Source organism: Pezoporus wallicus, unplaced genomic scaffold (genome assembly GCF_028554395.1).
Source record: "Pezoporus wallicus isolate ANWC-B61680 ecotype Strahan unplaced genomic scaffold, APGP_CSIRO_Pwel_v1 contig_13954, whole genome shotgun sequence".
NCBI lineage: Eukaryota > Metazoa > Chordata > Aves > Psittaciformes > Psittacidae > Pezoporus > Pezoporus wallicus.
In genome coordinates, this window is record NW_026638000.1 from 523,284 (window position 1) to 547,834 (window position 24,551).

The window sequence follows — 24,551 nt, forward strand, 5'->3', positions numbered from 1 at the left end:
GAACAGTGTCACCGTGCCCTGGCGTGGGGACAGACGGTGCCCTGCGTGTGGCGAGTTTGCCCTGTCGGGTACAGCAGGGAGGCTCTGCCTTCGGTGCATGGGAGCGCTTTGGCTGGGAGGCCAAATGGAAACCAGAACATAAAATAACGGCAATAATATCAGAGATTCTTCTCCCCACAAGCGCAGGGGCTGTGCAGTGGTGCAGACCCTGCAAACCTGAGGCTCTGGAACCCAGGACTCCGTGTCACCAGCTCACACAGCCGCGGCCGTGTGTGCGTTCCCACCGTTTCTGCTCAGGGAGTGCCAGGACTCCCCGGGACCTGGAAGCCCACGTGCCAGTGAAAGGTTCAGAGCTGGGTGAGCCCAGGCAGGCTCAGGTTCTCATTGCTGCCTGAGAAGGAGCTGCAATGGAACAGGCTCTGATGGACTGCTGCTCCTCTTCGGAGCACGTAAAGCCTGGGAGCACTATAGAAAGGGTTTGTTTATTACCACGATGCAATTCTTTACTGGGTAGAGGCTTTGTCACGTTTAGTACCACCAACACTACCCCTACGCGCTAATGAAAGGGATTCCTTGCTTGATTGGAATGCACAATAGGTACACCATGTGCCATGGCATTAGATATAAGGCAGAAGCTCTTCCCTGTGAGGGTGCTGAGGCGCTGGCACAGGGTGCCCAGAGAAGCTGTGGCTGCCCCATCCCTGGCAGTGTTCAAGGCCAGGCTGGACACAGGGGCTTGGAGCAAGGTGCTCTAGTGGAAGGGGTCCCTGCCCGTGGCAGGGGTTGGAGCTGGGTGATCCCTAAGATCCCCTCAGCCCACACCACTGTGATTCCATGATTTGTACTTGCTCTGCCCACAGGAAGTGTATTTCTAGGGCAGTTTGCTTGTTTGAATGTGGCGAAATCATCAGCTGGGAGTGTTCCACAGAGGGAGCGGCCCAGGAAGCAGAAGGGACAGGGGATGGGGCAGCCAACAAAGAAGAGGCAAAGCACTGACTCACGTTACTGACAGAGAAGTGACTTCACTCGCACTGGCCACGCAGCTTCAGTCCAGACAATAGAATTCTGACTAATGTTGCAATAAGCAGATAAATTATACAGCTACAGCTGGGAGGACAGCTCTGGTTCTCTGTTCCCAGCCAGGATACTGACTGACGGCTCAAGGTGCAGATTTGAGAGTGCGCTTCCCAACTGTAAATGGGTAACTGTGAATTTCAGCTCATCGCTGTATTAACCACTTGCACTGACTGCCTTGGGCACCCCGTGGTTAATATCAACACCCTCATCCACTGAGTGCTGTAACAATCCTTGGCCACCCCTTATGTTTTCCTTGGGTTTTGTCTTCTACCTTAGAATCTCGGCTTTGCTTTTGAAAGACTCGAGTGCTGCAGGTGTTCACATGTGTTCGCACAGTGCCCGTGGGTACAGGCACACCACAGACGCACTTCTGGCAGCAGCAAAAATACGCGGTTTAATTCTTAATGGTTTAAAGTATTTGGTACCAGGGATTTTTGTGAGGTTAAGGAAATGTCAAGCCAACAACGTCCATCAGCACAGAGCCCTGCGGCCGCTGTCCTGCCTCCAAAGAGCAGATACTCACTGCCTCACCATCTTGTTTTGCTTTCTTCATTTCCGCTTGGGAAGCTCCTTTTAACTCCTGCCCCCCATGCTTTCACCACTGCTGTGTGCTCTTTGATGTGCTGCTCCAGCTTCTTTTCCCAGCGGGATCTAAGTAAACACGGTAACATTATTCCAGTTGCTCTGTATTCATTGGCCCTTCTGTGCCCAGTTTCAAGTGTTATAGCTCATTTCTGCCAGAAAGAATTACAGACACAGGGAGCAAAATGAGGACATGCTGTGGCCTTGCCTTTGCTAATGTGCACCCGGTGGGGCACGTGCCGTGTGGGGGTCTGGCACTGTCCCACGCTGGCTCGCACGCTTGCAGGGATCTATGGAATTGGTTCGTTATTGATGTCACACCACATCCTGCACCTCGCTCAGTGCAGAAGCTCGATGGTGCTCTGGGGAGAGCTGAGGGCTTGGCAGCGCCACAGACTGGATTTGGTGGGTCCTCGGCATGGCTGCTATGGGAGCTGGAAGGCTTTGAGGGAAGGAGGCAGCACAATGGCAAAGGACAAAAGGAGAGCAGTGCAGTGATTCACGGGGGAATGCTGAGCGGGTTCAGCACAAGCAGTGGGTGAGATGGAAGCATGTTGACAAAACAGGAATCTGAAGGGCCTGAGCTGCCCCAGGGCAGGAGGCTGAGCCTGCTTGACTGTCTTGCTTTGTAGGTAAGATCATGTTGGGCAGCAGAAATACAAAAGGAGTGCTGCGGAGCACTGCTCTCCAGTGCAGAGGCACATCCACACAGGAGGAGAGCCAGTGCAACAGCAGGGCTGGAGTACCAGTGGCTGCTGAATAATGGATTTACTGCACTTGTCTGGCCATAGCCCTGGTACCTGCAACCGCCTCTCTTCCATGTTACAAGACAGTGTAATATAGTGTATTTTTCCTTAAAGCTGATTAAATTTTTCCTTGACTTACAGACATCTGTTATGAGCTATGTTCTGAGATTACAGCTCGAACATGCTTATATAGTTGGTCCAGTTACAGCCTCATACAAAGCCAGTGCAAAGTGGAGCAAACCAGCACAGCTTGCACTCACAAACCAGAACATTTCCAGCTTTCCCCATACACGTTAAAACTAAAGAGAAAAAAGCCCTGAAACTCAATTTGAATACATTCTAAAACCAGCACCAGCCCCATTTTACAGGCTCTAAAACCTGGGCCCATGTTCATACATAAACTCTCAGAAAGAGGAATGACTTCAAGTGTTCTCAGGTATTTTCCAGCCCTGCTGACAGACTCGAGCAACTGAGACAAGCGTGAATTCAGGCTCTGTGCTGAGCCTGTCAGGGTGAGGCCATCAGGACCAGAGGTGCTGAGTTTCTGGCCAGCCCCTGGCTCACGCTCCCTGTGTTCAGATGATACAGAAATACAATAACATCATTGGTTTATTATTAAAACTAATTATTACAAATACATTAGGAATTGCTTTAGGAGCATGCTTGGAGGCTGGATGTTGCACTATACATGAAGGAGCCAATGCATGTAGCTCAGGGACAAGTCTTGAAGCACTAGTGAGTCTCCTTTAAAAGGTTTTGGGTTTTGTTTAACAAGCCTGGAATTAAGTTGCCCTCTTATTTCTCCTTTAACCACAATGCTTCTTTACAGGGGTGCAAGATTTCTTTACTTGATAGGATAGCAAAAATGAAATGAATACTTTCATAAAGACAAAATAAATGGAAGTTATCAATTGCATTATATAGCAACAGTTTCAGCACTCACCTTGAAGCTTCACCCTTTACTTCCAGCATCCATTCTTCCACTATCTGAGGTGTAGGGTCCTGTTTCTCAGCTCTCTTGTTCATGGTGTGTTAACTGATGTTATCAGGTGCATATGGTGCATTTTTGGGTAGCTACAGCAAAATAGAACGGTAACACATTATCTGACGATGGCAGTGATTAAAACCTGGTTGCACATTGAATTCAAAGCACGGTGAAGGCTGCAGTGATGGCTGGTGGACAGTGACCACTGGAAGCACTGTGGCTGGAGCTAGGCTACTGGGCTCTGGGGACACACGTGTGGCAAGACACTTCCCATGTGTTTTCCCAGTTGCCACACAGCAGGAACAGGCTTTGATTTCTGTACAAAGGTTTAATATGGAGCCCAGAAAATCAGACCCCAAAGCTGTGAGAAGGCTGGGCTGGAGCACCTTGAGTTTTAGTACGGTAATACTGGTGCTGTGGAGCACAGTGACTGTGCTCATGAGCTCTGCTACGGCTACACTGGCTGTAAGTCAGAATCCTACAACTCAGTTCTGCATCTTGTACTTCTATGTGTTATTGCTTTAAATCAAGCTGCAACTTGGTGCTACGCTGGTCAAGTGTTAACCAGGTTAAGTGTCACTTGGGGCAAGCTGCTCTGGTGGAAGGTGTCCCTGCCCATGGCAGGGGGTTGGAACTGGAGGAGCTTTAAGGTCCCTTCCAAAGCATTCTCTACAATTCACAGATGAAATGCAGTATGTATTTTGTCTTTACTTACAAGAGTATTGCTTCCCTCAGATCTGGGAATAAAAACCAGATAACCCAAATCCTTTGAAATGATTTAAATACAGATCAATGGTGATGCTTTGCACAAGCTCCTGCCATAAAGTGAAAAACTTAAAAATGCCTCTTAATGCCTTAAGAACAACCCACACAGCCCAGAGCAGCACCCACCCTCCTGGGGGGGGGGGGGGGGCAGGAACGTGCCAGAATGTATAGCAATATGTTCGACATAGAATACTGCATTAGCAGTAACTGTGAATGCAGCACAGTCTATCATCCAGCTTCTGTCCTGGCACTTTTTTCTCAGTAGATATGTGTTTGCCTTGAGAGCTTGATCTCATATTACTGAAAACAGGAAATGACCATTCCAACATGAACAATGTGAAAACTGGAGTTTTTTTTTTACTGGAGTAAAAAGTCTCTCCATCTTTCTTACAGGCCCCTTTTAAGTATTGAAAGGCTGTAATAAGGTCTCCCCAGAGCCTTCTCTTCTCCAGGCAGAACAAACCCAACCCCTATTTATTTATCTGGGAACATGGAAGCAAAATAATGTAAATGCATCAGGTAAAAGCATACTTGTTCCTTCTCTTGCCACTCAAAATTCAGTTCTGTTCTATGCCAACTGGATTTCTGTGGTCCTAAAAATAACCAGTTGGGTTGGCAAAACAAAGCCCTTCCTGCACAGAGAAAGCAGAGTGCAAAGCCTCAGCGGGAGAAGAGAACACCCTGGGAGCTGTTATCCATTGGGAGGGTTCTCAGGGCTTCAGCAGGAGCTCAGGGAGCCAGTTTTCAGTGAAAACCAATCCAGTCGGACCCCGTATTCAGATGTGACCCTGGCTCATCATAGCAGAAAGAGACATTTCTCTCACAAACTGCTCTCTCAGCCCGCACGCGTAAAACCCACCCTGCAAACCTCTTCCTGCACCACAGAGAACCTTTGCTTTGGCTTTGCTTCTGTGGCAAGACTGGCCAAGATGTTGTCACAAGTGGAGGCATTACATTGATGTATCTCTCTAACTTCAGGGCAATAAGGGCAGCAGTGAACATTCACAGGCTAGAATCAAGTTAAAATGTGTGGTAACCTGGACCTGGGTTACAGCTCCATTGAAGATCACAGAATCCCAGCCTGGTTTGTGCTGGAAGGGACCTTACAGCTCCTCCAGCTCCAGCCCCTGCCAAGGGCAGGGACCCCTTCCACTAGAGCAGCTTGCTCCAAGCCCCTGTGTCCAACCTGGCCTTGAACACTGCCAGGGATGGGGCAGCCACAGCTTCTCTGGGCACCCTGTGCCAGCGCCTCAGCACCCTCACAGGGAAGAACCAATGAACTGTGACGCTGAACCTGTACAAATTCCTTGTTACCACTGAGCGATGGAGTGCGTTTTCATTTTAAACCTGCTGACATCTCACAGAAGACTGGGAATCTTCCTACGCTTCCAGGGTTAGAAGGAGCACGTTCAGCAGCCATGAAACTGAGATGCAAGAATTCCTCACAGCAAGAGAAACACCACCCGAGCATCCCCGGCTCCCTCAGTGATCATCTCGAACTGCCTTACTCACTGTCTTTGCTACAGCTCGTTTTCACACCACAGCATTGGAAGAATCGTGTGCATCCATTTTTAGCACCTCATCTCTCGCAGCGCTGCATTATGAGGAATGAGTTTAATGGCAAAGCCAACAGGACAGCAGGGTTTGGATTTTAGATTTATTTTGTTACTCTGGAGAGAAAACTTCTCAGGCCTTTCACACAGGCTCGGGAAGAACCAGAAGCGAGGTCCCCTCCTCCCATGTGCCCTTCCATACCCATATGTTTACAAATCCCTGGAGGAACCAGCAAATCCAGCCGGCTTCCAAGTCACTTTGGCAGCGGCTGCATTGCAGTGGAGGCGTTCAGTGATTTCAGACTCCCATCTCTACACACGCACGTCTGTTCCAACGCCTCCGAGCGCCGCTTGCTGGAGCCACCGCAAATTTCCAAGAGCATCGTGAAGGATCTGGCGACTCCCACACTGCACAGGGGGCTCCTGCAGGAGCCACAGTCCACGCAGGAGTCTGCGCTAGGGTCAGCAAAGCCACCGCTGAGGGCATGCTGCTTCGAGTCCTGGGATTCTCTTTTTAGGTTTTAAATTTGAATGTATGGACTATATGGAAAATAAATCAGAGGCTACCACTGGTGGACTGGGGGTTCCCATGTCCTGCCTTGCTGGTCTCTACGACATACCATATCCGCCTTTGTAGGTAAGAATCTAAACGCTTCTTTCTTTCCTCGGCTTTGCCTGGCTGCACCATTCCCAAAGCATTTTTTTACTGCTGAAAAGGGGAATTTGTGTCAGATTTTTAAAGCCATCACTTTAAGAGGTCGATGTTGTTACTCTTGAGATGATACTTATTAGACATATTGATTCCTAACAAAGAGAAACAAAACACCAGGGGCCTCTTCATGAAGCATTAACTTACCCAAGGAAGATGACAACTGTGAAGACCCACCCTCACTTCCCAGTTCAGTGGAGGAAAACAGCAGGACAGAGCAGAACATAGATCCAAATTAGAGCCATGCAGAGCAATGAAATGACTGGTAACAAGCACTCTTGGCTATAGATTAAATTGGTAAGCTTCAATAACGAGTAGAGCTGAGTGAACATAAAGAAGTAGTAGACAGTTGTACCACAAGTAGTTCTACTGGATCACATCATCTGACCCATCATATTTTTAGGGTGCATCAGTTAAGGTCTCATTAATACCTACTCATTATAGAATCATAGAATAGTTCGGGTTGGAAAGGACCTCAAGATCATCCAGCTCCAACCCCCCTGCCATGGGCAGGGACACCTCACACTAAACCATGGCACCCAAGGCCTCGTCCAACCTGACCTTGAACACTGCCAGGGATGGAGCATTCACAACCTCCCTGAGCAACCCTTTCCAGTGCCTCAGCACCCTCACAGGAAAGAATTTCCTCCTTAGATCCAATCTAAACTTCCCCTGTTTAAGTTTTAACCCGTTACCCCTTGTCCTGTCACTACAGTCCCTAATGAAGGGTCCCTCCCCAGCATCCCTATTCATTAATATCTACTCTCATTCTGAATGTCTGCAGTGATTCTCCTGCATTTCAGTACCAAGTTTCAGGCTGCTCCTCCTTGTACTGCCACTCTCTGGCACATAAACAGGTCAATCCCCTTCATTTCCATTGTTATGGACACTGTCCTTAAGTCTTCCCAGTATCTGCCCCTTGACCTCTATATTCTGTCTGGAACTGCCCATAAAGCTAAGGAATGCTCACATTGGAGGCCAACGAGAAGCTGAACAAACACCACCTTTGTGTCCGCATCTCACCTGGGAGTGGGTAAGGGTCAGAATAAAAGAGCCACACTTCAGAGGAAGGGCAGGTTGTGGCAGATAAAGCTCAGCCCTGTTCCCGGTGGTCACTCTATGCTGTGCACATACTGGATAAGGAACTGGCAGGAGAAGCCTGCTCATTTTCACTAGCCCTGGCCCAAATGACTGCTCACTGCCCTGTCACCAGCACCTAGGTACACGTTTCTTAGGACCAGCAGCATTCCCTGCCTGGCTGGAAGGGAAGAGGAGACAAGAATTCCCTGGCTCTGCTCCTCTCCTGGTGCCAGGATGCCCAGGAAGAACCACAGCTCACCAGATGTAACCCAAATCACTGTAACACAGAGGTCCAGCTCCTGTGCCCCCAGATCAAGGGCATCAGCCTTGCACAACACAACTAGCTGGTGCTTCCAGAGTGCCACCGAGGGGCACTGGTTCTGTAACAGGAATTCCAGAGCTCCAGATAGAAAAGAAAAAAGGTGTTAAGGTGCTACAAATGAGGGCTATCACTGCCTCATTTCTTGGGTCTCCTCTGCAGTAAGTGGATCGGTGTCTGAAGAGCAGTCCAAGTGTAGGCACAAAGTGGGGAAGCACGCAGAGATGAACAAGTGCTTGTAGCAAAATGCGTTCAATCCACACACTTTTTATACCTTGGATGTCTCACATCTTTATGTCATAGGCAGAGTTTGCCCTCTAGCTGCCGCCTTCTGTCAGCAAAGCTGAAGTTAAATTTAAGCTTCTGTGGAATGTATCGTGTGAATTAACTGGAATGGATTTATTTTCTCTCAGACAGAATAGGAGCTCATGGAGTTCCATGGCTGAGCAGGTAAGAAGCCTGGTCAGTCACCTTTCCTGCTGCCTTGGAGCACTGCACTCTGAAAGGAAAGGCACTCTGTATTTCCACTTACAGTGAAAGATACTTGGAATTACTTCTTTCCTTATGGACAGTAGAGGAGGGGGCTATTAAGCAGCAAAGTCACAACTTTTAGGACAGTGACGCTGTGATACTTGCTTTTTCCTTTGGTCAAATAAAGCTCGTTCCTTCTTCAGCTCCTCTGCTGCTGACCTGCACTTCCCTGCTCACTTCACCTGCAGAGTCCCGTCAGAGGGCAGAGGCTCAGTAAATGCATCTCTTTGGGTGGCTCGTGCTCCTTTTAAAACAAACACTTTGGTGTTGCTCACTGAATGCTACAAAGGAAAGCGGGCACAGTTAATGATGGGGATATACACAGCCACAAGGCTGGGTTTATTTCCTGGTGATCCTGCTTACGAGCAGCACTGTTCTGTTTCCATACAACAATTAAAGTATTGAAAGTAAAAGCCATTTTTAAGTAATTTACCAAATGAATTACTTCATAACCCCACTGCACGCCTGAGGCTGCCTTGTGAGGGGAAATACTAAGCACAAACCACAAATTCGGCAAGGTTTTCCATGCTGTTGATACTTCAACCCCCCCAAACCCCTAAACCGTGAGCACTTGAGGTGTGGGGCACACAGCCAGACAGACTGTGCCCCCCGTCCTTGTCACAGGCCCAGCAGGGAGCACGGAGCACACAAGTAGGAGGGGAGAAGCTCCCGCATCAGTCGATCTGATGCCTTGAGAGCTCCCCTGCCTCTGCCCCACGAATTCACCAGCTGGCTTCTGCTACTACTGACTTAGAGTGCTTTGTGTTCCTGGGAGACATCAGAGAGGTGGAGCAGGGAACACAAAAGAATGAAGAGGAAAGAGGGAAAGCAAGAAAGCAAACTCCGAGTAAATGTCAACCCCCCTTTTCTGTTCCTGTCTGAAAGGAGAAACCTCCTCAAGTCATTGATACTTCAATAAAATCAGGCAGCTCCAGCTTGGTAAAAACTGGTGAGAGAAATGATTTGTAAGTACCAGTAAAAATATTCGTGAACACTGGGGGACACAAATCCTTGCCATGACAGGAAATATTGATCAAATAAAGTTACGAACATTTCCTGTGTGTTTATGCTCTCCTTTACGCAAAAGTTACTTCCCAAAGAGGGTTTGCACTATTGCAAAATGTGACAAGGAAAGCATCTGTTAAATGCTTTGTATGCAAACGTAAAGAAATTGAATGGATTACCTTGTATTTACGCAGTTATTTATCACACTGCATATACTAGAAATGAAGGATCCTGCAGCCCTTTGTTATTCTGTGTTATGAAATTCTGTATTTCAGTGGAATGAATCCGGGCATTGAAGGGCCCAATTATCAAAATCGAAAACCAAGTAAAAGAGAAAATATAAAAGTCTGATAGTGGGGTTTAATATTTTAAATACTAGAAAATACAAAAGTTGGGCCTGCATTCCCCTACTTCTGTCAGAAATCGCGTGTAGCCCTCACACACCTGACAGCGCGTGTGACGATGCCCGTGAACCGCTTCTGCACTTCCCAGGGAAGCACGGAGCCTGCAGCACTCGCAGGACCCGCACGGTGCTCCTCGGCACGGGGGGGCAGGGACCTCCGGGCCCGCCGCGGGCGGGCAGAGCTGGGCCTTCTGCCGGAGCCTGCCCTGGGCCGCCCCGTCACGAGCAGCTCCTCCTTCCCCTTCCCTCTGATTGCTGCCCGCAGCGCCGGGAACCGGCGCCTCTGCTCCTGGCTTGGCCGCTCCTGGGGCAGGTCCAGGCTGCGCCGCAGCAGCTCAGTGGGGTTCAGCTCCGCGGCCGGCGGCGTTCCGGCAGGGACTGAGGGGAGAGGGCTGCAGTCCCACATAGCCCGTCACGGGGTGGAGCACAGCGCAGTGCCCAGGTGGTGCCAGTCGGTCAGTCCAACAGAAGTGGGATGCCTTGGTCTTTTATTCCTTTAAAACGTATTTCATGCTCAAGGATTTTTCCCGAAGTCTGAAGCCATCTGTGTTCTGGAAGACGCCAGCAGGCTGCGGATGGATGTGAGCAGAGCAGGGGCCTCCTTTGCACTGGTAATTCATGTACCTCGTACCTCGGGAAACTTCAGCCAGCTTCTCACCGGTTCTACCCTGCAGAAGCTGATCCAGTTTTGTTAAGTGCCCAGGCCTTGCCCTAAGGTTTCTGGAGAGGGGCTTGGGACAAGGGCCTGTAGGGACAGGCCAAGGGCAATGGCTTTAACCTGCCCGAGGGGAGACTGAGATGAGCTCTTAGGCAGAAGCTCTTCCCTGGGAGGGTGCTGAGGCGCTGGCACAGGGTGCCCAGAGAAGCTGTGGCTGCCCCATCCCTGGCAGTGTTCAAGGCCAGGTTGGACACAGGGGCTTGGAGCAAGCTGCTCTAGTGGAAGGGGTCCCTGCCTGTGGCAGGGGTTGGAGCTGGGTGATCCTGAAGGTCCCTTCCAACACAAACCAGGCTGGGGTTCTGTGGTTTTCACTGAGCTTAAGAGCCACTTGTCCTCGACACCCTGCACAAATCACGGGCTCACAGCAGCATCCACAGCCTGATTCCATGAAGGTCCCTTGTTGTCTTTCTATTGTCTGCTGCCTCCTCTGGGGCTGGCCCAGTATCCATCTGGAGCCTACCACAGACATCAGCAAGGGTTAGACGTGGCCTGTCAAGTACACTGTGTGAATGACAGGGAATTCTGAACCAGAGTAGGACACCAAAGGGGAAAATCCCAGCTTTGCACTGGGATCTCTGCACCGAGGGTAAAAATAGACTCCCACAATGCATGTGCATACAGGACTGAGTTTGGGCTGCATACAGCCCTCACTTTTTCTCTCACTTTGTTTTTCTGGAGCATTTATAGGCTGCCAATGTAGATTTGGGTATAAATAAGTATTACATGAACTGTGTATGACTGAATTAAAGACAAGAGTACTCTGCATGATGAATAGGAGTTAAAAATATGTTCCATGTATCAGAGGAAGTGAAAATGCAAAGCAAACAGATACAATAATCATTACCATACTACAAGTGCCCAAATGCAATCTGTGAGTCAAAACAGGAAATGGCTCTTAACATAATCAATTGAAATATGTAATGTGATGTAACGGCAACAACCAAAGTAGTGATGAAAGCTCCAGCACACCCTGCATTTCATGCCAGCTGGCATCTCAGCTTAGACAAATCTACCTTTATTACACCGTTAGAGGTATTAATTTTCACACACAACTGAACTTACTCAGTGATCTTTCATATTTACATGACAATGATCAATTCTAGAGTGTACCTACACTGCATACAAAGTGTGACTTCTACTTACTGGTTATGGAGGCTTGTGTCTAAGTCATTCAAGCACCCACAGCAGAGCCAAGCTCAGCAACAGGTGACTGGCATAGAGCTCCTCCACCTTTTGGGGCAGGTCTGTACCTACATCTGTACCTATGCAACAGCTACATCTGTCACAGCTCCTCACCTCCACTGCAGTGCTGGGAGATGCTGAGTTGCACAAAGGTTTGGTTCCATAGACTCAGGAGGTTCCCTGAATCCTAGAGAAGAAATACCCTGGATTTCATCTTCCTCTAACATTTTAGGGAGAAATCATTCTTGCAAGGCACATTCTGTTATCTCCTCTGCATGAAGTATGTATATACTACTTCTTACACACTGCCTGCATCCAACATGAACAGATGGGCCATGTGGGAGGGAGCAAAAAACTCCTGCATATCACAGAAGGTTCCCAAACTTCATGTGCATGCCCCCAGATTCTAGCTATTAAAGTCCATGGGATTATTTTTCTTTAAATATACCACTATCTAAGCTAACATTAAACAAAACAACACAAGTTACAACGCTATTCCAGAGCAGCATTATACTTGTTTTGTCATTCCAATCCACTGTGTTGAAGCCATGCAGAGCAGAACAGAGCACAGTCCCACATCCTTATGCAGACATAAATCAGCAGGGAAAACGCTTTTGATTTGCTATTTTGAGGGCTCCTAACCAAGCCCTGGTGATGTTCAAGACTGCACCGCTGAAGGGGAGTTAAAAACCAAACCAAACCACTGGCGTGTTCCAGTACACTATGTGGTTGGCTGGAAAGGAAGCGGGTGACAAGCACGAGTGACCTTGGAAAACCAGCTGTGCCCACAGGAGCCCACAGCCCTGTCACACAGCCCTCTGCTGCTTGCCAAGCCAACCTCTCACCTCACCACTACCTGAGGAGAGATCAGCTGTAACTAGTGCTGAATTGCTTGGCCAGGAGAAAGTGAGCTCTGAAAGCTACCACTGCCTCCCCTCCCACAGAGGGAGAAAGGGAGAAGAGCAGACAGGTGATCATCAGAGTGCACATCTTCAGAAGCAAAATCCAGAGCTCTTCCATTGAATCAGCCAACATCTGGTGTTGGGAGGGACCTCAAAGCTCCCCCAGCTCCAACCCCTGCCACGGGCAGGGACCCCTTCCACCAGAGCAGCTTGCTCCAAGCCCCTGTGTCCAACCTGGCCTTGAGCATTGCCAGGGATGGGGCAGCCACAGCTTCTCTGGGCACCCTGTGCCAGTGCCTCAGCACCCTCACAGGGAAGAGCTTCTGCCTAAGAGCTCATCTCAGTCTCCCCTCGGGCAGGTTAAAGCCATTCCCCTTGGCCTGTCCCTACAAAAGTCCACTAATACGGAAGAAAAGATAAAAATATTGAGCACAAATGATGCAGACAAAACTTACCTATACAGAAAAATGCAGTGCTGGCTCTCAAGTCATGCTCACGTGTTGAAATCTGAAGGTAAACAGTGCGAATGAAGCCACACGACTGGGGTATCATTTGTCCCAAACTAAGACTTACAAACAAGTCTTAAAACCCTGACAATAATCATGCGAGGTTCTGGAACTGCTCATGGTTCCCTTCCATGACACCATGCATGAACTTGAGATTAATCAAAACACATATAGTCATTATCTTTACATCAGTATTTTGACTTCATTTCAGTGTCATGGTATTTGGAGCTGACATTTTTCTATCTTACCACATTACTTAGCACTTCAAGTGGCTCATTCATGCCCTGAATTTACTGCTTCCCTTTAATGATATCACATTTTAACACCACTAATTCCAGTCCGATGCTAATGGTACCCAGGGTAATTAGCCTTCATTACAGGAAAGCTTAAGTATGAGAAGCGGTCTTCCGTGGGAACATGCCCAGTATTTCTATTATTAATGACTTCTGGAATCTATCAGACCATAAATAATGCAAATTATGTTGCATCTTTTCCTCCCTTCTGACAACTTCTTAATTTTGCCCTCCTGATGTGAATTTATAACTGTGATACCGGGACAGAAAAAGGAGGAAGTGTGATAAAGGGCAGGTTGTGTCCTTGAGGAACATGGGCTCAAACCCAGGACCAAAGAACAGAAAACACTGTCAGGCCCCTGCAGTGTGGATGAACCTTTATTCTGTAAGCCAGGTATTGGCAGTGCTCAAGGCCAGGTTGGACACAGGGGCTTGGAGCAAGCTGCTCTAGTGGAAGGGGTCCCTGCCCGTGGCAGGGGTTGGAGCTGGAGGAGCTTTGAGGTCCCTTTAACCCAAACCAGGCTGGGATTCTGTGACACCCATTAGTGAAGAGCCACCAGGAAAGCACCCCTTTGTTCACACTGTTCTCAAAACAAATCACAGTAAGTGCACACAAAGACACCTCCAACATACCTGAAGCAGCTGGCTCCATTCAGGGTAGGTTTCCATTCCCAGAATCCCGAAGAAAGGACAGGATGGATTTAAATCCCTTTTGTTGACCTCTTTAGGAGGAAATTCAAGGGGACAGTGTTTCAGATTCAAGGCTGTCAGCAAAGTCATGTGTCCTGTGGAAAAGCCGTGGTTTAGCAAACACAGAACCATGGAACAGCCCAGGTTGGAAAGAACCCTGAAGATCATCAGGCCCAACCCTTCAGCATTTGGCAAGATGGGTGAGTTTGCAGTGTTCAAGGCCAGGCTGGACACAGGGGCTTGGAGCAAGCTGCTCCAGTGGAAGGGGTCCCTGCCCGTGGCAGGGGTTGGAGCTGGGGGAGCTTTAGGGTCCCTTCCAACCCAAACCATTCTATGACCATGATGATGGACCGCAGTGACAGACAGTCACGGCAGATGAGTCAAAGGGAATGACTGGTTAGCACTGTGCCTGTGATTGCTATGATAACGACACTTATTACACATGCAGACACTATATACCACCTTAAATTATGTATTTGGCCAAGTACAGTGATTTTTATTTTCCTGGTTTTATTGCTACAATAACCAATGTTTTTATATATGCATAGTGCCACTGATACTGCCATACCTAGGATTATTCACGAATTGCACTTTCTAGTGCACTGTTCTGATTTTCCTCTTCTGAAATCACTGGGTCTACCTCACTTCTCACCCCCAGCCACCATCTCTGGGTGACAATGGACAGGGGGACATAAATCTCTGGCCTCCCGAGGCCACACACACCTCATCAACTGCCCAGCCTCCTGCTTAGCTCATAGAATCCTAGAATCACGGGGTAGGTTGGGCTGGAAGGGACCCACATGCTCATCCAGTCCAACCCCATGAGCAAGGCATGTGCAGCACCAGTGACACGTGTGACGAGGAGCTGCCGGGGTGGTGGGAGCCACCCCTCACGTTCCACCTGCTGCCGAGGGAGCACCAAACGCACACAGTCCTTCCAGGATCAGTCGTGCTCACGAGTTGTGTTTATACATATTTGTCAGTTCTGTTTCCCAGATGTAAACCCGAATTTGCCGTTTTCCCTCCCTATCGCGGCTGGCAGAATTAAGCAATACTTTCACTCAATCCTGCTTCAGCCGAGAGCACAACCGGTGAAATCTGTTAAATCCCTCCGGCAGCAACGTGCCGCTCTCCAGAAGGAAGGTAAGAACCACATTTCGGCCTGACATTTTAGCATGACACACGGTTTATAATGATGGATTTAGGGAGTGCAGCACCGAAACCGCACCGAGATACGGGATTTCATAATGGTTTCACGTTGTATTACTGGAGCCACACTTCAGATCCGCATTCAAAGCCTGATCCGCTCGCTCTCTACAGGCTGGCTGCTTCACGTTCTGCCTGTGCCGATGCGATTCGCTCATTACGGCACGAAACAGTGTGTTTGCTCTTTTAAACTGCTCCTGGAAAACCTGACTTGCGGAAATGACAAATACATTACTAAGCACAGCCATCTGATTGTAAATTAGCAGCAATTAAAGCTGAAAGGAGTGTTACAAAACAAACGTTCCAGTGTGATTAACAACCCTTTGACGTTCCTGCTCTGAAAATGTCAGCTCCTGCAACGCTCACAGAGTGCACCTGGGAAAATCCAACCCAGCCTGAGCCAACGGAGCAGCTCGGGGGCTCCGGGGAGCACAAAGCAGTTTTCCAGGCACCAGGATGGGGACAGTGCTGGATCCTTCTGGGTCCGTTCCCTTGGAAGGGAGCCTTGAAGCTCAGGCACAAATGGATTCTTCACATCAAGGAGCTACCAGGTACAACCTGCTCCATGCAAAGCTACACCACAGCTACACAGAGAACTCACAGCGCCATCCTGCTACCACCACGGGATGCAGATTTTTTCCAGTTCCACTGGAATGGAGAACACACACACCTAAAACTGACTTCTTTTCAACTACATCGTGATTTCCCATTGTTGATCTGGATTTTTGATCAGCCACAGGCCAAGACCTGACCGGTAACTTACCAGAAGTGCAAGAAAACCTGCATTTTGCCATCCCACACCAACAGAGTTCCTTACTGGAGAGGTAAGGCAATCTCAGCTCCGATCTCGAGACCACTCAACACTTGTTCGTTTCCTCACAGACCAGAGCTAGAACTGCAACTCTCACATTTTAAGCAGGATTATTACTTTGAAGTCTGCTAAAGCTGAACTCCAGCTGAGGACCAACGAACACCAGAACAGCCTGAATGGTTACTCTGGAATTGTGCTCAAACTGCAGCTGGGCTGAGATAGAGAAACTGAGTGTGACTGAAGACATCATTTGTTGCAATCCCTGGGGAAAGACTGATGGCAGTTTGCCTGCCCCACGCACATACCACACGTTAGGTGCGAACCAGACATACCGCTTTACTGTGAGCTAAGGTTCTGAGGGAGCAATGCGGAATGGGCCTGCCAATGTCTGATGGAAGGGCGAGAGTTCTGGAGAGAGGCTGGAAAAGAGGAATTACCTGGTGCCACAGAGCAAGGCAGCTCCTACACCAAGGAATGTCCCAGGCAGGCAGACTGGCCAAGAGAAACAAGCAAAAGGCATAAAGGAGGAAATACCTGCCTACAAACTAAAGTACAGCAGCCCAGCAGCGCTGTGTGCCTGAATCATGTTACAGGGTAACGGCAGGGCTTGTAAGCGAAAATCCATGTTTATTGCACAGAGAGGAAACACACTGTTGTGTAATTATTGCTGTTGGGTTTGTAAAGAAATATACCCACAGAGCTCATATATGGCCCTGGGGGTATTTACAAGCTGTGTAGATGTGGCACTTAATGACGTGGGTTAGTGGTGGCCTTGGCAGCGCTGGGGAACGGTTGGACTGGATGAGCTTAAAGGTCTTTTCCAACCTAAATGCTTCTACGGTTGTACAAACAAGCATTCCTAGGGCTCTCCACAATGATACTTGACTGTTGTGAACCTGGTACCAGTGACAAGGAATGCTGAGCTTTGGAGGGGTAGCAAAGGGACTGTGTTCTAAGAGTCTCCATGCAGAAGTCTGCTAAGTGAGCTACAATTACCAGGATGCCTTCTCATACAGCCGTGATTCACAGATTAGAAAATTACTTCAAATAATCATAAACCACAAACACAGCAACGGAAGAGCTCCGTTACTAACAAGTAGGAATGGCTTTGAAAATGCACCTTGTAAAGAACTCTTTGGGAATACAATTAGATTTGAAGTCATTTAGCATGAAGAAACCAAATCTATTTTTAAACAGAAATGATCAAAATGAATCACGCAGATGACTTCAGGGCTGGAAAAACGACTTTGCTGTTTTATCTTGCTGAAAATCACTTGGGTTTGAAGATGATTTGACTGCAGTGGGGGAGCTGCATGGGCCATGCAGTCACAGCTCGTGCTTCACTCGCACGGATGGTGGACGGGCAACGCTCCTTTCCACAGCCTTTTCATCATTCACTCACCTTTGAAACTGCATCACCTGCTGAGATCTTCACGCTGTAGAATCGTTCCTAGCTCCTGCTAAAGAACTCTCAGGTAGGTGCAACCATCAAATCACGCAGCTCCCGTGCAATGCTGTCTTTAGCAGCTTGGAGAGTTTTGTAACGCTTCTCATGCCCATTTTACAGCAGGGGAAACTGAGGCATGGGCAGCCCTGTGATGTGTCCAAAGCCAGGTAACGCTCCCGACTTCTCCAGCAAGCCACCGGCAGTCCTGGCAATAGAAGGGATGTATCCCAAGCCCCCACAGCACTGCCCAACAGTGCGCAGTACATGAGTATGAGATCATTTTCTGAACCGCGTTGTCTGACAATGAAATTTTCACCTTTGCTGATTAAATTCAGGCCACGTGATAACCAGGAGAGCCAGAATAAAGGCTCCAGGAACAGCCACAGGTGAATCAAAGCTGGTTTGTGCCATTCAGGCTTCTGGTCCCCTTGCAAAGCCCTTTCATTCCTTGAACAGGTAGCTTTGAACAACAGGTTCCCTGAACAAAGGCAAGCGCTGCAGATTCATTCCAGATCTCGATGAAAAGCAGACCCCTAGGCATGCAGACTAACAGCTGAGACAGTGATCATGGACCATCCTCCCGGCTCACCTGGGTTTACACTGCAACCTTTCTGTTTGGTATTGATGATACCAGCATCACAGAACGGGTGTTCTACTGGCAACAAGAGAAGGGACCACGGAGCAGGTGCTGCAGGCCAGAGACTCTAATTTAAGCGAGGGCTGACGCTGCCAGCGTCGGCTCCTACTCTGTTTCTTATAGAGGAGGTTACGATGGCAAGTGTGCAGACAAGAAGGCAATAGCAAGGGTAGGAGGACGAGTGGGCTGGGAATTAGCTCATGAAACACGATTTTGTCAGAAGGAGCAATCCTGTCAAAACATGGGTGTTGTGTAAAAACACAGGAGATCCTCACAACCCCTCGCTATGTCACAGGCACAACTCCCAGGTTTTCTCCCAGCGTACCAGGTGGATTGCTTGGTTCTCCCCTCAGCTCCCTGTGATGGGAGAGCCCTGCAGTGCTGGCTGTTGACACACGCAGGGGCCCTGAGCCCTGACTAGCACAGCTCCACCGCAGGGAAATGAGCAGCTTCAGGAACCTGGGTTAGGGCAGCCCTGTCCATTACATGTCCCACCCTCTGCTGAGGTCCCAGTCCCTCTGCTGGACCAAGTCTTACACTGTCCACTACATTAGGAGTCATGCCTGAAGCAGCTCAGCTGCTGTGGGGCAGAGAGGGCTCACTTCTAAAATCACACATGTATATATACACATATACACATCTATCTGTATCTACTATATAGGGGCAATTGTGGTATATAGAACTACAAGGGGATGTAAGGGCTCTGCCAAGGGAACAGACCATTCAAAGTAAAGGCATGTGGTAGGACAGCATCACACTAGTACAATGGAGAAGGCTCAGGGAGACCTCTGAGCAGTCTTCCAGTGCCTAAAGGGGCTCCAGGAAACCTGGAGAGGGGCTTTGGACAAGGGCCTGTAGGGACAGGCCAAGAGGAATGGCTTTAACCTGCCCGAGGGGAGACTGAGATGAGCTCTTAGGCAGAAGCTCTTCCCTGTGAGGGTGCTGAGGCTCTGGCACAGGGTGCCCAGAGAAGCTGTGGCAGAAGCTCTTCCCTGTGAGGGTGCTGAGGCTCTGGCACAGGGTGCCCAGAGAAGCTGTGGCTGCCCCATCCCTGGCAGTGTTCAAGGCCAGGTTGGACACAGGGGCTTGGAGCAAGCTGCTCTAGTGGAAGGGGTCCCTGCCCGTGGCAGGGGTTGGAGCTGGAGGAGCTTTGAGGTCCCTTCCAAGCCATGCTGTGACTCTATGAATGCAGTGAGTCTGATCCAGGATGCTGTTAGAGATCCCGCAGTGGATGTGTGTGACTGCTGAAGGCACACGGTGCTGGCAGCGCTCTGCAGAGCTGGCAGTGCCAAGGGGCCTGGCCTGGGCCACCCTGCACACCCAGGGTACCACTGCCTCCCTCGGCATGAGCTCTGGGCAGCATGGCTGCAGCCAGCCTCTGCGTGTGCCTCCAGCCATCTGTCACCACGGCACTGCTGCCCTGACACCCCTGCTGGACTCTTTACCCATGGCTGTGGCTTGAACACGCCTACGGCGCAGCAGGAGCGCTGGCATCTTTTCTTCAGTAGCCATCATGTGCAGAGCCAGGAGAAATGTCACATATGGCAGGAATTCCCCATTCCAGCACCAATCTGGGAAACCTGCAGTGATCAAAATACTGTGGTAGAGGAGTGCCCTGATTTTGGATCTGTCCAGAAAACAGCACCCACGAAGCAAGTTTTACTGCAGAAGGGCCAGCATAGCAGTGGCCCACTCTGAGAGACTCAAGGAAGTCTAAATCAGCAAACACCATTTTTCTGATGCATTGCCACTCAGCTTGAGGTAGGAAGAGCAGAGTTATTCCAGGAGCAGGCTCCCTCATGTGAAGCAGGAATAGAAGAGTGGACACCCTCTGTCCTTCCCATGCATGGGCTACCAGCCATTGCTCCCCAGCAGACGGGTGGGCAGCAGCCCGGCTGCAGAGAACACCAAGTCCAACAACAGTTTGAGGCCACTTCCCTGCATGCTTTGGTTTCGTGTTCAAAGCTTTTCTTCAAATAATTCTTCCAGGAGATAAACTCCACAGGAATGAGCCCTGCTTCAGGATGCCACTGGAAGCTAACCAGCACCGCAGAGCTGGCACTGTGTGTGAACTGTGTCTGAGGAAACCGCATCTGAACTAGAGCGGTCAGGTGTGGTTTTGATTCCCTTTCTGCATGAAGACAGCACCAGGTCTGCAGCACACTGGGTGTGCAGGATTCCAGCACCCAGCTCACGGGGTTCTGGCCTGATCCAGGAGGATGAGCTGGCCCAAAGCCCCTGGGCACAGGTCTGAAGCAAGCAGCGCCCCAGAGAGCTGGAGGGTGCCTGGGCTGAATGGGGACCCTGGTGCTGGAAGCCTTGAAACTTGACCAGTCCTGAGTGCTCCAGGATCACTGATGGTGGGAAGCAGGGGGGTCAGTACTGAATGTGCAGGGCCAGCATGGCAGTGGGGCAGGGACACTTACTGATGTGGCCAGCTGCTTCCTAATGCACTGCCCAAGGAGCACGAGAGGTCACACTTGCACAGCACTATGAACAGCAAAGCTTCGTTAAAATCACAGCATGACAGTGCTTGGGAACACTCTTGGGCCTTAGACTATGACTGCATCACTAAAGGGTCCCTTCCAACCATTCTGTGATTCTATGATTCTATGTCTAACACACAAGATATGGTTTTTACTTCAGTTTTACTCAAGGAAACAATACTGAACATTTTTGACTACAGCACTACAATAAAATGTTCCCCTCTTATCAGTGAAGGCAATCATTATGAATAAGTAATTTATTTTCCCATCTCATAGCACATGTTCGTGGTAAATTAAAACCATTCTTTACATAAGTATCAAAGTATTTTAAAGTCTAACCACAGAATTAAACACTATGAGCCAAAAAACGTCTTTGGTATCTTCAAACCAGGAGTGAGTACTTACTGAGCTCTGCAGGTAGCTCTTTTATAGGACTCCTCTCTAAGAGCAGAGTTTTCAATTGCCTTTTCAATAAACCAGAAAAGAGACTGTAAGAGCAAAGTTCATTTAATTAAATACAAACACAAGAACAGTTTTGCTCCTTAATTGTTTCCTTGCTTTTGTTCCCTACTACAGAAAGGCAAATCCTCACTTCTCCACCGCTAACATCAGTGCTGGAAAACGGCACACCCCAAAGCTTTCTGGAACAGCCATCTGAAGCTGGCATTTATGCCCAGTTATGATGCAACTACTTCAATATTTAGCATTTGATCTTTCCCTGCAAAGCCTGCTTATCACTTTAAAGTCTGATACTGACTGCTCCAATGATAAACACATCATTTCCAGTTGTTTATCATCTTGCTGAGCTTCAGCTGTTTGGGTTGTTGAGTGCATTCCTCAGGCTAAATTTGAGCTAAAACTACTCAGCCATTCTTGATAATGAGATTAGAAAGAAATATGCCCTACTTGTACTTCATTGCATCAGCTTCTTTCTTTGAGAAGCTCCAGTGTTCCTATTCTTGGACGCAGCCGAGAAGCTTGGCACGGGTCATGTACGACATTCATGGCATTTATGTCCCACACAAGATAATATTTTCTTGATATATCTGAAAATCTGTTAACATTTAGACAAATCCTGAGCTTCTGAGAAAATGTCAGCACGCCCCTGCTCCAAAACAATGGCATTGTCAGGGAAATGCTGCAGCTGCTGAATACACCCTTGTTTGGAGGTCTCCGATGGGAACCTCTGGGCACTGCACGTTCAGGATGCAGGGATGCCTAATCCACGTGAAGGGAGCCACTGACACCCAGGCAGCTCTGAAATAGGAACCACACAGACTCCCCACTTCCATATCTCCTCATTTCTGACTGCTTCATTTTGCCATCTTGACTGCATTCTTGTAAACAGCCTTTAATATCCAGCAACAAACCGGCTCAAATGGTGTTCTATAGGCATGGTGCTGGCTTTATTTACTTGTGTTGCAATTGGACTTACTGTTAAAATACAGCAAAACAAACAAGAAGAGAGCTCTGGAGTGTCAGCCATAATATTTCTTTACCTCCAGGAAGGAAAACCAAACCAAACCAAACCAAACCAAACCAAACCAAACCAAACCAAACCAAACCAAACCAAACCAAAGCAAACCTTCTGGCAGCTCTTCAGCACCAGATTCACATTTGTGGCAATATTTGAAGACATTTCAATTCAGTCATGAAATGTGAGTGCTGGGCTCATGTTTGCCTGTCTGGAGCGGAGTCTTCAGCTGCACGTAAGAGGAAAAATTGATTAAAGACTCTGAACCCAAATTTCCCCACATTTAGAGGCACCACAGTGTACAGGGACAGCCCTGCTGCCTCAGGGCAGACTGGTAGAGCTTAGAGCAGCTCCAGTACCTAAAGGGGCTGCAGGAAACCTGGAGAGGGGCTTGGGACAAGGGCCTGTAGGGACAGGCCAAGGGGAATGGCTTTAACCTGCCCGAGGGGAGACTGAGCTGAGCTCTTAGGCAGAAGCTCTTCCCTGTGAGGGTGCTGAGGCGCTGGCACAGGGTGCCCAGAGAAGCTGTGGCTGCCCCATCCCTGGCAGTGTTCAAGGGCAGGTTGGACACAGGGGCTTGGAGCAAGCTGCTCTAGTGGAAGGGGTCCCTGCCTGTGGCAGGGGTTGGAGCTGGAGGAGCTTTGAGGTCCCTTCAACCCGAACTAGTCTGTGATTCTGTGTACATGCCCACGGCTGATCCCTGCCCACCCGCACATCCAGATCGCACAGGGATTTGTGGAGAGCAAAGTATCAGAGCAGCATTTTCCCTGCCTGCACACCAGGCCAGACACCATTTCCACAAGTGTTTCCAACGTTTTTGTTTGATCTGGAGACGCTCTAATCATAACAGCTATTAAAATCAATGAAAGGCTCATGAACTGCTTGAATGGTCAACCCATCAGGCCCCAGACTAGCACAGTGTTTCATTGAGATTAAAACTACACTTCAGGCTGCTTCCAGAAAAGCATACCCCAAGAACTAGCAAACATCTTAAAATACAGCTTATGCCCCACACATAATAAGGATAAAATGCGAGTAAGTAATATTCAGAGAATATTTCTGATGGAGCTGCTGCCTGGAGTCAGTGTAAAACTACAAACAAGATAAAGCGTGACACATGCAGGGACTGATGACTGACACATTATGTTGGAGGAAGATGCACACAGAGAATGTCTTCTTCTCAGAGGATCTCAACCACTCCTGCAACAATGATGACAGCATTCTAATACAGTTTGTAAATTGTATCAGTCCTGTCCAATTGAATTTAGGAAAGCTGTATTTAGAAGATTTGTAAACATCATTAAACTTGACATTTTCCAGCTGCTCGTAGACATATAAATTTTATTTACTGTATTTTTCTAATCGCAAGTTGAACATATAATGATTCACAAACAAGAGATCTTCAAATACCTTTAAGCACTTTGTTTCAGTCACAAGATGCCATGAAACTGTTGGGTTTCTCGTTCTGGAAAATGCTGTGACATATCCTGGTCTAGGGTTGCCACCTCCTCCTTGTCATACAGAAAGGTTTCTTTCAGAAGCACAGCTGCAAACTGGCTTGGTCTTTTAACTTCCAGTAGGAAAGTAATTCCTCTGTTCCTGTTCATTACCATGCATTGTCATTTGTGGTCTTCCGCTTCTGGAGTGAGGAGCAGGGAATTGTCCAAGGACATGAAAAAAGCCTGGTGGGAAGTTAGCTTTGGTGATCACGGTGATGTGGGAGCACTTCCAGGGTCACCACAACATGGTGTACTTCTTTCCCTACATGCTCCATCTGAACCACTGACAGCCAAATAATCCTTCCAGCAGGTAACACCGTGGCAGACAATCAGCACAAAGAGATTAAGGGGTAGCTGTCCTTCATTATCACTTAGGTTTGTAACTGTGGTCCCCATCTGCACCTCACCCACAACACTAAAAACAGTCACTTACAGGTATTAAAATGAAACTGGGGCAAAACCTCAGTGGAAAGACAACCAGGCCTTGCCTTTTAAGGTTCAAAGGGTGTACAGATTCACTGTGTAATATTAATTGGGCCTTTCAGTTCATGTTGGCTTTAGCAAACACAATTAAGCCTATTTACTGCTTGCCTGCACTGAGGCCAACGTCAAACAAATGCATATGAAAGTCTGACTGCTACAACGAAATTACAGTAGGGGAAATAGAAGACAAATACAATTGTTATTAAATTATCGGTCTGACCAATGATCTTACCTGTGGAAACCGATTCCAGGGGGAAGAGCTTTAATCTTGTTATAGCGGAGATCCAGCCAAACAAGATGTGGCAGCTTTTGAAACAAATCCTCGGGAAGCGTGGATATGACATTTCCTTCCAGATGAAGGTACTGAGCGAAAAACAGAAACATGTTTTACATCCAGAAGGAGAGGGGCTGTTCCTTGGCATGCAACATCGAATGTGAAAACTGTGAACTGCTCTCTGTTTT

At 48.5% G+C, this 24,551-nt stretch overlaps 2 protein-coding genes across 8 annotated transcripts in view; one reads left to right on the top strand and one right to left on the bottom strand.

The window, feature by feature from the left end:
• BNIP3 (BCL2 interacting protein 3) overlaps positions 1 to 24,551 on the top strand; it is a 234,505-nt gene that overhangs the window by 10,709 nt on the left and 199,245 nt on the right. The window lies entirely within an intron of this gene.
• Positions 1,530 to 24,504, bottom strand: LRRC27 (leucine rich repeat containing 27). Of its 6 annotated transcripts, none has more exons than XR_008972081.1 (6): positions 24,322 to 24,502; positions 21,039 to 21,097; positions 13,990 to 14,141; positions 6,329 to 6,417; positions 3,349 to 3,479; positions 1,530 to 1,728 (listed from the first exon to the last, which is right to left on the bottom strand). XR_008972081.1 is itself a non-coding variant. In XM_057408664.1 (4 exons), exons 1-4 carry the CDS (start codon positions 24,471 to 24,473, stop codon positions 11,756 to 11,758), a joined length of 450 nt encoding a protein of 149 aa, XP_057264647.1. In that variant the 5' UTR covers positions 24,474 to 24,504; the 3' UTR covers positions 10,921 to 11,755. The 6 variants fall into 6 exon arrangements, 1 of the variants encoding a protein (XP_057264647.1); XR_008972080.1 differs by having other exon boundaries at positions 1,531 to 1,728; positions 6,329 to 6,414; XR_008972082.1 differs by lacking the exon at positions 6,329 to 6,417.